Source organism: Triturus cristatus, chromosome 1_1 (assembly GCF_964204655.1).
Source record: "Triturus cristatus chromosome 1_1, aTriCri1.1, whole genome shotgun sequence".
Lineage (NCBI taxonomy): Eukaryota > Metazoa > Chordata > Amphibia > Caudata > Salamandridae > Triturus > Triturus cristatus.
This window is the reverse complement of record NC_140579.1, coordinates 118,559,249-118,571,702: the sequence shown is the minus strand read 5'-3', so window position 1 is coordinate 118,571,702 and position 12,454 is coordinate 118,559,249. Positions and strand designations below refer to the sequence as shown.

The following is a 12,454-nucleotide window of genomic DNA, read 5'->3' as shown; positions in this document are numbered from 1 at the left end:
ACGATCAGTTGCAAATTCTGTACCTCCATGAAAAGGAGCCACAATGACGGTGCACCTTAAAATGAGTTGCGCCAGGCAAATCCGGTCACAAACAATGAAGAGTTGCAAATTCTGTACCTCCCTGGACAAAAGGCAGCACGTACGGTGAAAGATGATCAGGTTGCACCTGACCAGTCCGGTCACACACACAGGTGCAAGTTCAGCAGAGCCACTCGAGGTAGAATGTGACACTACTATGGGTACACCTCCACCTTCGAGGGTTGCATCTTGTGAATTGAACACCACATGAAATGAGCATGCAGCCGTCGTGTTGCAAGAGAGAGATGCAGCACGATCGACAAAGCAGGTCATTTTCGATCTCACTACAAGTGAATCCTCTCACCACTAAAAAGACGCTTATGAGTGTCAGGGTTCTTGTGAGCTGGGAACCACACGCCTTAGATGCAGGCAAGATTTCAGGCTCTGCACTAGACAATCTGGTCTACAGGCATAAGTCTTTAGTTCCACGCTCACACCATGCTACCCATTGGGATTTAGCAGACGATGTGGGCACTTCATAGGGCACAGCTTTCCAGATGTAAGGTAGATGGTGTAAATCCCTTACGGGAGATCTTTGATGTAACTGAGATCCCGGAGAGAGCAGGTGGCCCGCCGACAGACCCTTTGAGAGCACACTTCAGGGCACCACACTTCAGCAGGTCTCAGGCCAGCCACTAATCTGAAAATGCTGTATATGTGTGGACAAACCACATGCATAAACGAGGAGTTGCTACCTCACCCGTAGTTTGATACTTATGGAAGTTCACACATATAGATGAGACCAAAAGAGAGTGGTGAGCTCGTACAAAGAGCTGTCCATGTCGGACTGTTAGAAAACGCACTCACTGTTTTCTGAGGTCAGAGATGACGGGGTGTCAGCCAAGCACTTCGTTGCTCGTACCCTGAAGAGAGAAGAAGCGAAAATGCCAGGCATGTAGGCGTGAGCGCAGATCGTTTTCATCTTACTGGCAGTGTTAAATCATTGCTGTTCAACATGTCCTTGTTGCAGGCTGGCAGGCATTCTTACATAGGGTGGCGCAGCAACTACCTGTGATCCGACCTTTGCTCCAGTCCCCGTGTGTGTGTCTTTTAAACCTGACTATACATAAGGCCATGTATTAGCGTCACAGCGTGATGACCCTGGAACGCTAAATGAGGTGGCCATCTTGGAAGTAAAATTTATTGTTACCTGTAGTAACAGTACAAGCGAATCTGGAACCCGGTGACCTTCATGTCCGGTTGTTCTGAATGCTGATGCAACCTTTCCCAGGCCCTAATGGGTTAGGCCTGCGAATAAGGGGGTTACCAGTGGCTGAGTATGTCCCCAATAATCCCTGTTAATGGGGGAAGTCCATTGTAAAAGATGGTAAATGGACTATGTCGTTGCTTGAATGCTGTGTAGAAGGAAAATAGATGGTTGTGATAAGGTTATATTTTGCAACTAACTCGATGAATTACCCAATACTACATAATGTTTAGTGTGTACAGTGGTCACTAAGGAGCGGAATTCCAATCCACAATAAGCGATCGGTAAGAGGGGTGAGAACAGGGTTCTTATGCCCACAAATATATTTTATTGTCACAGCTTACTTTTGGATTGGGTTCATAGTTTGACAGAGATATATGGAACCTGTTTGCAGTTAATTGTTGGCACCTGGAATAGCACTGTATTATCTAACATTGAACCTGGAATGATGCACTGTTGGTAATTGCTATTACCTGGAACACTGCTTTCTTGCTAACTGTCTGCTCTTGGAATGTTTTTTTATGGCTGAATAATTTCAACTGGAATCATGTTTTGTTGCTCATTCTTTACTTCAGGAATATTTCTTGTTTTGTTGGTAGCTTTCCAGTATATCCCCCCTTAATATATACCTCATTTTTATTCTGGAGTGGCTGTATCAATAATGTTGTCTCTGTAATGGTGTTTTATACTTTATTGGCTGAATCTGTCATCTGTTTTACTGTTGATGTTTTACTTTGAAACAGTAATTCATTATTAAACAAGGGTTTGTGAAAATATGTTACCAGAAATCTGTATCTGAAGTATTTCCTTGTTATTGTTGATAGTTTTCTGAAAAGCTTTCTTCCACCTAAGTGTAGACCTGATGTTTATGCTGGATTGGTTGTAGCTAGAAGTTGTATTAGTACTGTTTGTCTCTACAATTGCGGTGTTTAGTTCTGAGGTTGAATAAGGAGTCTGTCTCACTGTTGATGTTTTTCTTTGAAACTGTGATTTATTATTAAAAAAGGATTTGTGAAATTGTGCTAATGGATCAGTATCTGGAATACCCTTTTATGGTGACTTATGCAAGTTATTAAACCATGCTCTAGCTCACGTACTCTAAAGTCTGTTTTTGGATACTTGATCGTCAAGCAATTCCCGCCTCTGATCAGACATTGCATCCTTCTTACTCAGCATTCCAGTTTTAAAGAACATTTTTACACTCATTCACCACATCCCAAATCTTCTATTTTGGTGCCATCAATTTTAGTAATTGACTTTTCAGAAAATGAATGACTGCACTCTGTGCAAGCACTGAGAGCCACTCCCATGGACCTAGAGACAATGCGGGTGTGTCAGGGAAGATCGCCTGGAGTGTGTACAAAAATATATGCATATATAGAAGTAGCACCAAACACCACACTCACTTGTGGATACATTTCTGAAGCTGCTGGTCCTGTAACTTGTGGATTGTGGATTTTTAAGCAGCAAAGGAAGGGATTAAGGAGCCATGGCCCGGGGACTCCAAGGATCAAATGTCCCCTTAGCTTGCATCACCCTGCTGCTTTTTCTACATCTTCAGACCACAGGTAAGGCTTGTGCAACTAGAGGAGTATATTACTAACCAACGAGAATTGTTGGTTAGACTTAAATTTAGCCTATCAGCCTTTCAAGGTAGATACATCAGGTGCCCATGTGCGGGGTACAGTTGACTGTGTTATTTCAGTGCTGTGAGAGTTTGAAGATGTCAGCACAATCAAAGAGTACTAATATATTTACATATCGTATGAAATGATGGAACACTCTAAGAATGTGTCTTAGGTCCCAGTAGTGTCCAGATTGTAAGGGTGTATAAAATTCACATCATTTCATTTTGACCAGTACTACAAAATCACCAAAAATTAAAAAAGAAATGGCAATCTGTTATTTTACTCCAAATGTTACTGCTAAACGTGTCTTCACAGCCATTTTTAAAATAAATTGTGTAAAAAAGTCTCATGAACAAGAGGGGATTGTGTTCTTTTTATACAATTATTTGACGTGGTATAAAGGCATAACATAGATTTATTTTGAGAATCATTACGCATGCATGTGGCATATCTGTGACATTTTAGCACAAATTAAAGATCTGTAGACGACGGGCGAGTCTGATGGTCATCTGTAAGCATGTACATGAGGGTTCCTATAAAACAGAGGAAGGTTCTGTAAGATCAGGCACCCTTGAGCTGTTGTAAAGACTAGAAAGCACAATTAACAAAAGTTGAATCTTTATGCTGGACTCAGGGAGCTGCTCCTGCCATAGCAAGATCAGTTCTTATAGCAGTCTATAGAATTACTGAAGTCCTCTGCTTTCAGGCACCTGCACCAGTAATATCTGGACTGGAAATGCTGCTGTAATAGCAGGTTTTACAATTATTTTTAATGATTCATAGGATAGAGTTTTTGAATTTCAGGTACTTTGGATTACCTCACGCTTGGAGCACTTCCAGAGAATTATTGCTTTAAGTATTTGTTTTTTTGTCCGTCTGGGGTTTCTTTTTTTCTTTATTTATAGAATTTCTAAGTTTGCAAATATCCAAGAGGTTTCCTGGCGGTAGCAGGATACCATGAAATAGTTAAACAGACTACTGAGTGAATAAACAACTTTTAAGCTCCTCTCTAAAAGCTGTGAGCTTGGTCTGGCTTCCTAAATGAAAAAGAAGAGAGTTCCACTTTGTGGCACCTGAGGGGCAAAGGATCTACCACATTTTTGTGATATTGTAATCTTAGGAAAAGTGAAGAATTGAGCGGAGGATGGCCGTAAAGTTCTCCGCGAGAATCATGGAGTGAACATTTCTTTGATAAATACAGGACCTGAATTGTGTAAACACTTTTGAATGAAAACTATTTCTCCACCAGAAACCAGTGTAGGAAACGCAGATGATTGGAAATATGGACATGGGGTGGATGACAGCAAACAAGCAGCACAGTTCTGTACCTTCTGAAGCCTTGGAAGTTGATAGTAGGGTAGACCCACATATAAAACATTGATGTAGTCCAACCGGGAATACACCAGTGCTCAAATTATGAGGAAATGGGCTAATGTTGGGAGGAGAGCCAAACTTTTCTCTTCATTTAAAGTGACAAAAGTAAGAAGCCGTTACTTTATCAAATGGTGGATTAGATGCTAGTGTGTCATCCATGGTGATTCCTAGATTTGTAATAGAATGGACGAGGCAGAGCTTGTGCCGAGTTCAGCAGGCCACTTACAATCAGTCGAAAGTGAAGAGGATCTACCAATATTAAGCACCTCATCTATTCTGAGCTTTGCTTCCAGCAGTTAAACCACCTCCAGATTGCCACTGCTTTCCACCCTAATACAACATTTGCAAGCACAAAATCTCCATTACCCTCTGTTTCTAATACAATCAAGTATTATCCTCACAGCACATATATGAAAATTGGTGGTTCCTGATAAGTTCTGCAAGAGGGGTCACATTAAAATTAAAAGGAGCTATACTCAAGACAACCTCAATTAACCTCATAGCCTAATGTTGTGGTGTGTGATCTAAAAGGCGGCATGATTACTGTTTGGCTCCTACTGGTGATTTCTGCAATGAGTCACAAACAGTGTTAACAGTAATGGAGCAATGAGTAAATGTAAGGCTGCCACACCACCCTGACCAAGTATTATTCCCACATGCTCTATGATGGTATTAATAAAGGTTGAGCGGATGATGGTATTGAAGGCAACTGATAAACCGTGGTACCTGCAGGCAAAAACACTGTCAAGAATACGTAGTCCATCTTAAAACAAAGACATTTTGGTGCTTTACCCTGGTCTAAAACTGGACTAGAATGCATGAAAGGGGTTATTGGAACACACATACTTATGGTGTGAGTCTACACGCCGTTCAATGACTTTAGGAAGGAAGGAAATTCCAGAGACTGAAAGAAAGTTATTGAAACCTGCAGCATCCTCTGAGTGTTTCTTCAGGAGTAGTGAGACTTGGACAATTTTATGTCACTCCAGAAAGATATGAGGTGCAAGAGATAACTAGATTAGTTCTACATGCACCTGCTGGTGCTGATCTTTGAGAACTATGGGATGTAGCACTTACCAGGAGTTCATCCCTTTTTAAATTACATTTCCCTTAAGATTTCCCTATATCTTAAGAATTACCTTCAGGTGCCAACATCAGCCTTTCCTTATGAATATCCTAGTATGCCATGAATTACATACAATATTCCAGGTCCAGAATTTTTCCATTGATACTTCCCATGTACCAAGGGTGATGCATATGTCAAAAATTGCCTCCAGTATTTCAGAGGAAGAATTTTATCATGGTTTGCTTCCTCCAACCTTCCCTCTCAGCACTATTATTCCTGGCTGTCCCCCCTGAGAAAAAGAATTGCCTCCAGCATGCTGGCTCCAGTATTTTGCCATAGCTGTCCTCTTAGGTCAGGTGTAACTTCTAGCATTTCATGGTCTACATGTTGCCTTGGGAAATCACCTGTATGCCATAAACTACCTCCAATATCCCAGTGCTAGCATTTTTCAATTGGTGCCCAATGCAAAAAATATCCTCTAGCATTCCAGTTCAAGCATTTCCCATGTCCCATGAAAAGAATAACTTATAGTTTGTCAGGATCTGCATTTTGCCATGGGTGACCTTCCTTATACCAAGAATTATCTCTAATGCGGAGTGGCAGCATGTTCTATGGTACCTCCATAAACAGAAACATATTTAGTATGCCATGGCCATCGGCAGGCACACAATGATAAAACATGTAAACAAACACACTCTGCTTCACTCACACTATCACTGTCTCACTCAGACTTACTTTCTCTCTCATTCACTCTCTTCCCCCTCACACAATCTCTCACTTACTCATTCTTATTCATGCTCATTCCCACTCACTTACTGACACAGAAATGTATCTGCACTCGTTGGTTCTTACTCTCCCGTACAAACATACTTACATAAGATATGGTGTGCATTCTTGAAGGGTGTTAGTGCCAAGGTGATGATATAAATATTATATACCTTTTCATGTTGATCAAATGTTTTTCCTTGTGTAAATATCAGGGGAAAATTGTATGAAAATAATCATACAAATCAACATGGGTTTGGAAATTGAAGAGGAGAAAGACTTTTTAGAGATAATAAAATCAAGAATGAACAGATTAATACGTAGTTTTAAAACACTGTTGGACAAGTTAGTTGCATACTAAAATAAAGGTGACTATGTTTCAGATGTGCTTTATGAATAACCCCACAAAAGATTCAAATCAAATAGGAACACCTTGCAATAAGAAAAGATTAGCTGAGCCATAGCGTGTTCCATCATTGCTTTTTTTTTATTTAAAAATTTTATGCAAGGAATAATCACATTTCAATATCTACAGCAATGGATAAGTGGAAACAAAATCACGATACTGCAAAAAAACAATATTTAACACATATGGCCACAGAAACATAAGAATCAAATCAAGTGAGTACATAAGACAAATCCAAAAGACAGGAGAGCGAACCCTAGCAAAATAAAGAGAAATGGAGCAGATCCTAGGAGTGAAGGATAATCAGACGGGGCTGAGATACACAGTATACCCTATCTCACAGTCTCTTCAATCCATTCTTCCACCGGAGCCCATATTTTTGCCCCATTTACTCTCTATACCTCTTAGTCTTATATATTGCAGACTCCAAATTAAACGTCGACAGAATTCAAGCCCTCCAGGCAAAAAATGACGGAGGATCAGGAGAGATCCAGTCTTTCGTGGTACAAGCGCGCAAGATCGCCATTCAAATAAACAGAAAAGAGGTCAAAGATTTAGATCTTATTTGCGCTTCAACTTCTGTTTTAATTCCTATCAGTACCATCTCCCCTGTAATGCAGACTGGTGATCCCACTAATAATGCCAAAAAGGATTGAATTGAGGATAAGAGATCCACCAGTTTGCAACACGAATAGAACATATGCAAAGCCTCTGCAGTGGGAGTACCAGACCTATTGCATTTGGTTCCAGCTCCTGCACCCCATTTAGTAATTTTACCCGGTGTATAATATAAATCGTAAATGGCCATATAATGTTGTGCACGCATCCTAACGGTCATTAATACTTCATTTGCCAAGGCGATAGAAGTGTTTAACGCAATTCTCTCTGTGTTTAAATTCCTTGCCCACTTTTCCTGACTGTGCTGTAAATCGTCTGGTAATAACTTTATCAAATTAGAGTAAAAAAAAACAATGGGCATCCCTTTCCCCAGCCGTTCTATTAAATGAAATTTTCTAAATTGGGACATAGCATCCGGACCTAGTGTATTAAAAAAATTACGGATTTGCAGATACCAAAAATTTGGTAAACCATATTGTAGTGCAACTCTGCAAAGGACACAAATTGGCCATCTAGACAGAGATATCCTAGGCGGTAGATCCCCTTCTGCGACCACCTGATAATAGTGATCTCGAAAAATAAAAAGAAGTACACCTGCAGCTTCAAAAGGGGTATAGGCGTTTATGTTCAGCAGACCTAGATGCTGCTTAACTCGCCTCCAGACAGCAAAAGCAGCCTTATAAATTTTAAACTTCATTTTTTTATAATAGCTAGGTTCAACAAATTTTACCAAACAGCAATTAGCCTCTTCACCCAGTCCAAATTCGTTAATTGATGGGCTATGGCAAGGCAACAGCTTAGCCCTTTCTCCAACAACCAAAGGGGAGATAAATTGCAGAGCTGCCGCCCAATAATAAAACAAAAAATGCGGAATCTCCCAGCCCCCAGAAGTTCTAGGAAGCACCATCTTTTTGTATGCCCTGCTGTGCCTTTTGTAGTCCCATAACAATCTAGAGCTAATATTCTCAAGTCTTTTAAAGGATGCTGCTGGGAATTCAAGTGGAATGGTTCAGAACAAATACAGAAGTTTGGGCAACACAAGCATCTTTAACACGTTCGACCTTCCATGCAGTCACAAATGAAGATGGTTTATTCTCTCTAAAGTAGAATTCACTCTTTCTAATACTGGGTTCATGTTAATTTCAGGGATCTTATTAATAGGTGAACAAAGCTTGATTCCCAAATAGGTAGCTTCCGAGACGGTAGGAATACTGTCAGGAAGGCTACACCCAACACATAGAATCTGAGTTTTAGTTAGGTTTAATTTATAGCCAGACAAGAGCCCAAACTTGGAGCATGCCAGGTCTAAATCCCTTGAAGCGCAGAACCTCTCAAAGAAATGGCCACAACACCCTGTCGAATGCCTATTCGGCATCCAACAGGGTGATTTCGATAGAGGTCTCGGTAGCTTCTGCACAGTCCATCAAAGCTATCACATGCCGGACAAGATCAGTCGTGTCACAGCCTGGGATGAACCCATGCTGAAATGGTGAAACGAGCATGGAAATAATACTCGACAGATGGACGGCTAAAATTTTGGAATAGACTTTACTGTCGACATTGATTAATGATATAGGTCTGTAAGAGGAAGGTAGCAGGGGAGGTTTATCTTTTTTTAAGTACACTGTTATTATTGATTTCTGCCAGGACAGAGGGGCTAATCCCCTTTGAGTACTTAGAAACGTCACCAGCAATTTGTCTTTTAAGACCGACAAGAAAGTTTTAAAGAATTCAACCGGGATCCCATCTGGTCCCACCGCCTTACCTACCGCGAGCAATAAAATTCTGCCTCCAGTTCCTCATGAGAGATGTCGGCCTCTAACTCTTCTTTTTGTTCTGGAGTTAATTTAAGGAACTCCTTATCTCCCCAGAACCCTGAGATTTTGGCTTCTATATCGATGGTATCTTCATTTAAGTACAGCTGGCTATAAAAGTTATTAAATATATCCTGGACTTTCGCGGGTTCTGTATGGATTTGCCCATGTTCATCCTGAATTGAATCAACCCTCCTAGCAACCTCTTTCTGCCGTAACCTTTTAGCAAGCAAACAACCCGAATTCTCTCCCACCTCATACAGGTCAGAACGATGTACTGCAATTTGGGCCGCTAACTTAGTGGCGAAACTTTGATAAACCCTCATTTTTTTAACTGCCAAGTCTGTCGCTATATGATCATAATCCTGAGTAGTACTGACTGCCAACATAAACTTAACTTCTAAGACTCGCAGTTTGTTCATCTCCTCCTCCTGTTCTGCCTTCAATCTACGTTGTTTATTGATAGAATAACTAAGGGACTCTCCCCGCACCCCGGCCTTAAATGCGTCCCATATCATACCGATTGGGGCAGATCCGCAATTAAATTTAAAAAACTCCTCTATCCATTTACACATTTGTTCCTGATAGGCAGGGTCAACCAATAACTGACGCTCAAATGTCCAAGGTTTTTTAGAGGGTCTATACAGTATTTCTGTTTCTAATTCCAAAGTAATTGGATTATGATCAGATATTATTTTCGGTTGAATGTCAATCCTACCGTTAGTCAATAGTTCTATAGATGTAAAAAAATAATCCAGTCGAACATGTTTCTGGTGAGGGGCGGAGTAAAATGTATGACAGGGTCGCCAGATCTTTTCGGCCACCAAACATCTACAAAACCAAAATTGTTAGGAAGACCCTTGGTAGCCTTAAAAACCTTATTCTTTTTCCCATTATACTGAATATTACTACATATGTTTTCATCTCCTCGCAAGTGTAAATTAAAGTCCCCACATAGGATTACAGGAGACAACCAGGAGGCCAGTTCAATACTGATATCATTAAGCATATCAGGGTCATCAGAATTGGGCCCATACAATGAACATAAAGTAAAAAAAAGCCGTCTATCCTCAGCTCGATAATAGCCCACCGGCCAAGTTGATCAGACTTACCACGTTTACACTCACCCCACCCGTATTTTTTAAGGATAGCAACACCTCTTGTGTTTGAACCTTGCTGTGTGCAGCACAATAGTTCCAGACCAAGATCTTTGAGCCAGGTCCTGTTGTTCCAAGCAATATGTGTTTCTTGAATACATAACAGTTCCACCCTCATTGTTTTGGGAATCTGAGCCATAATTCCTCTTTTTTTTCTATTATTCAGTCCGCATACATTCCAAGAGCAAATGGCAAATTTACCCATCTTTAGTCAAACCTTGTGTTATCATAGCTGAAAGACCCCACAAATGCTGTCCCCAAATATTGGTATATATAAAGCTTACTTCCACCGAAGACTCCAAAAAGCACAAATGTAGCTGAGGTATATTTAATGGACTGTGACTTGCCCAGTTTCAAATGCCTCCACCCTACCACTGTGTTCCATACTTTCCTCGCCCTGAGACCCCCCCCACACCCCCGTCCCTACTACTACCGTACCCCCCACCTTCCCTTGAACCCACCCAAATGAGGCAAAGGGACTGAATAGTCCCTATTGGAGATGGGTAGAGAGGAATGAGTGCTCTCCCCTACCCCCTGTCTCCCTGAAGAGGAAGCTTTCACTATTATCACTAAAGCACATTATCCCTTACAGTGTCCCCAAAAAGTCTTTTGCAGTATCTCAGAAGTGAAAAATAGGGTTTTTTCCTTAAATATAACCTTGAGCTTGGAGGGATTTAATAAAAAGGCTTGCGCTCCTTTCGCTTGCAATGGCGAAATCAGTTGGCGAAGATGCCATCTTAGTTGTACTGTGGCCTGACAATAGTCAGCGCACATAAAAAACTCACATCCTTTAGCTCTCCGCTTACGATTAGACCGTGCTAGATCATATAAGCGCTCATGAAGTAAAAAATTGCTCAAGCAAATCAGAATTGCCCTGGGTTTTGCCACTGCCCCTCTAGAGCCACCCCGCACCTGAAAGGGAAATCTGTGCACCCTTTGGAGTTCAAGCTCCCATTTCCAATTAGTTAGCTCAGGAAAAGCATCAGTACATAATTCAATCACAAACTGACGAATGTCTTTCCCTTCCAATCCTTCAGGAACGCCAAGTATACGCAGGTTGTTTCTTCTTGACCTGTTTTCAATGTCAATTAACTTCCAATTTATGTCATCGCGGATCGATTGAAGGGCAGAGACATCAGCCTTCTGAGATACCATCTCATCCTCCATTGAGGAAATTCTTCCTTCAGCTTCTCCCATTCTAGCTGACGGCTCAGAACAAGATTTAGCCACACGTCGGACCGTATTTTGTAGTTTACGCACTACGCCCTGGACACGCAGGCTCTAGGCCTTTGTCTCCTCTCGGTGCGACATGATGGCTTGATATATTGTCGTAAGAGTAATGGCATTATCAGGTTCTTCAAAGTTAAGACTAGGGCCTGCTATACTGTCATCTGTCACTCTGACTTGTACTGTTGTATAAGAATCTGAGATTGGTGACCCATCATTACTTATTACCTGCCCTGGCAAAAGATTACCAGGACAAAACACCTCTTGCGCCTTTTGCACCGCAAGAATCCACCTCTGTAGCCACTTCTGCTAAGGGGATCTGATGTTGGTTACCGAGTCAGCGGCTTCTAAAGCAGCTAAACCGTGGACTAAACCGTGAGCATTATTGGCCTGTTGATCTCCAGTACTTTCACACAAGGAATTCAGATGGTCATTAGAGAACAGAGCGGAGGGGAGAGTCTCCAAACAGTTTGTTGCCATTTTTACTATGCCAGCAATAATGCCACTACTCTTACTGTTTGAAGCCGGTATGGTCGGTACTTGATCCGACTTTATATTGGGGCCAGGTTTTTTGTTTTTTAATCTCCGCAATTACCATTCTTGAGCCAGCGACATCCACGACATCAGAGTCCACACCGGCCGAGGGATCTCGTAGTTCCGTGGCTCCCAGCTCGATAGCAGTTTGGATGCCCTTCTGTGCATTGCGCTCAATTGGCGGTACGCCAGTGGGGTCCTGAGCCAGTGGAGTCGGTTGCGCTATAATTGTAGTTGCAGCGACCGCCTCACGAGTCTTTGGTCCTCTGGAAGCCGCGCTGGAATTGGCATTTTTGGGCCCCATCCTCGATGAATCCCCGCTCCACTCCAGGCCTTTGAGATCGCTCTGGGCCCCTGAAACCCATTGCCGCGACCCTCTTCTCTTCCTCCAGCTGCCGGAGTCTGGTCACGAAGCCGCCGCCAATACCGCTAACGCTGAGACGGCAACCACCAAACCCAGCAGTAAGTAGATAGAATCGATGTTTGTGGGGGGGAGTGGATAGCAGCTGCAGCAGCCACTGCATACCAGACTCCTCGTTTGCCTCTCTTCCCGGTAGTCGATGAAGGGTTGATAACCGCA

At 41.9% G+C, this 12,454-nt stretch overlaps 1 protein-coding gene across 1 annotated transcript in view; it reads left to right on the top strand.

The window, feature by feature from the left end:
* The first annotated feature begins 2,712 nt into the window (after nucleotides 1-2,712).
* The window catches only part of LOC146869722 (uncharacterized), a 42,924-nt gene continuing 33,182 nt past the window's right edge, over nucleotides 2,713-12,454 (top strand). Inside the window, exon 1 of the mRNA XM_085640211.1 lies at nucleotides 2,713-2,853. Coding sequence (XP_085496337.1) covers nucleotides 2,775-2,853 — 79 coding nt within the window. The 5' untranslated portion in view covers nucleotides 2,713-2,774. The remainder of the gene's footprint in view (nucleotides 2,854-12,454) is intronic.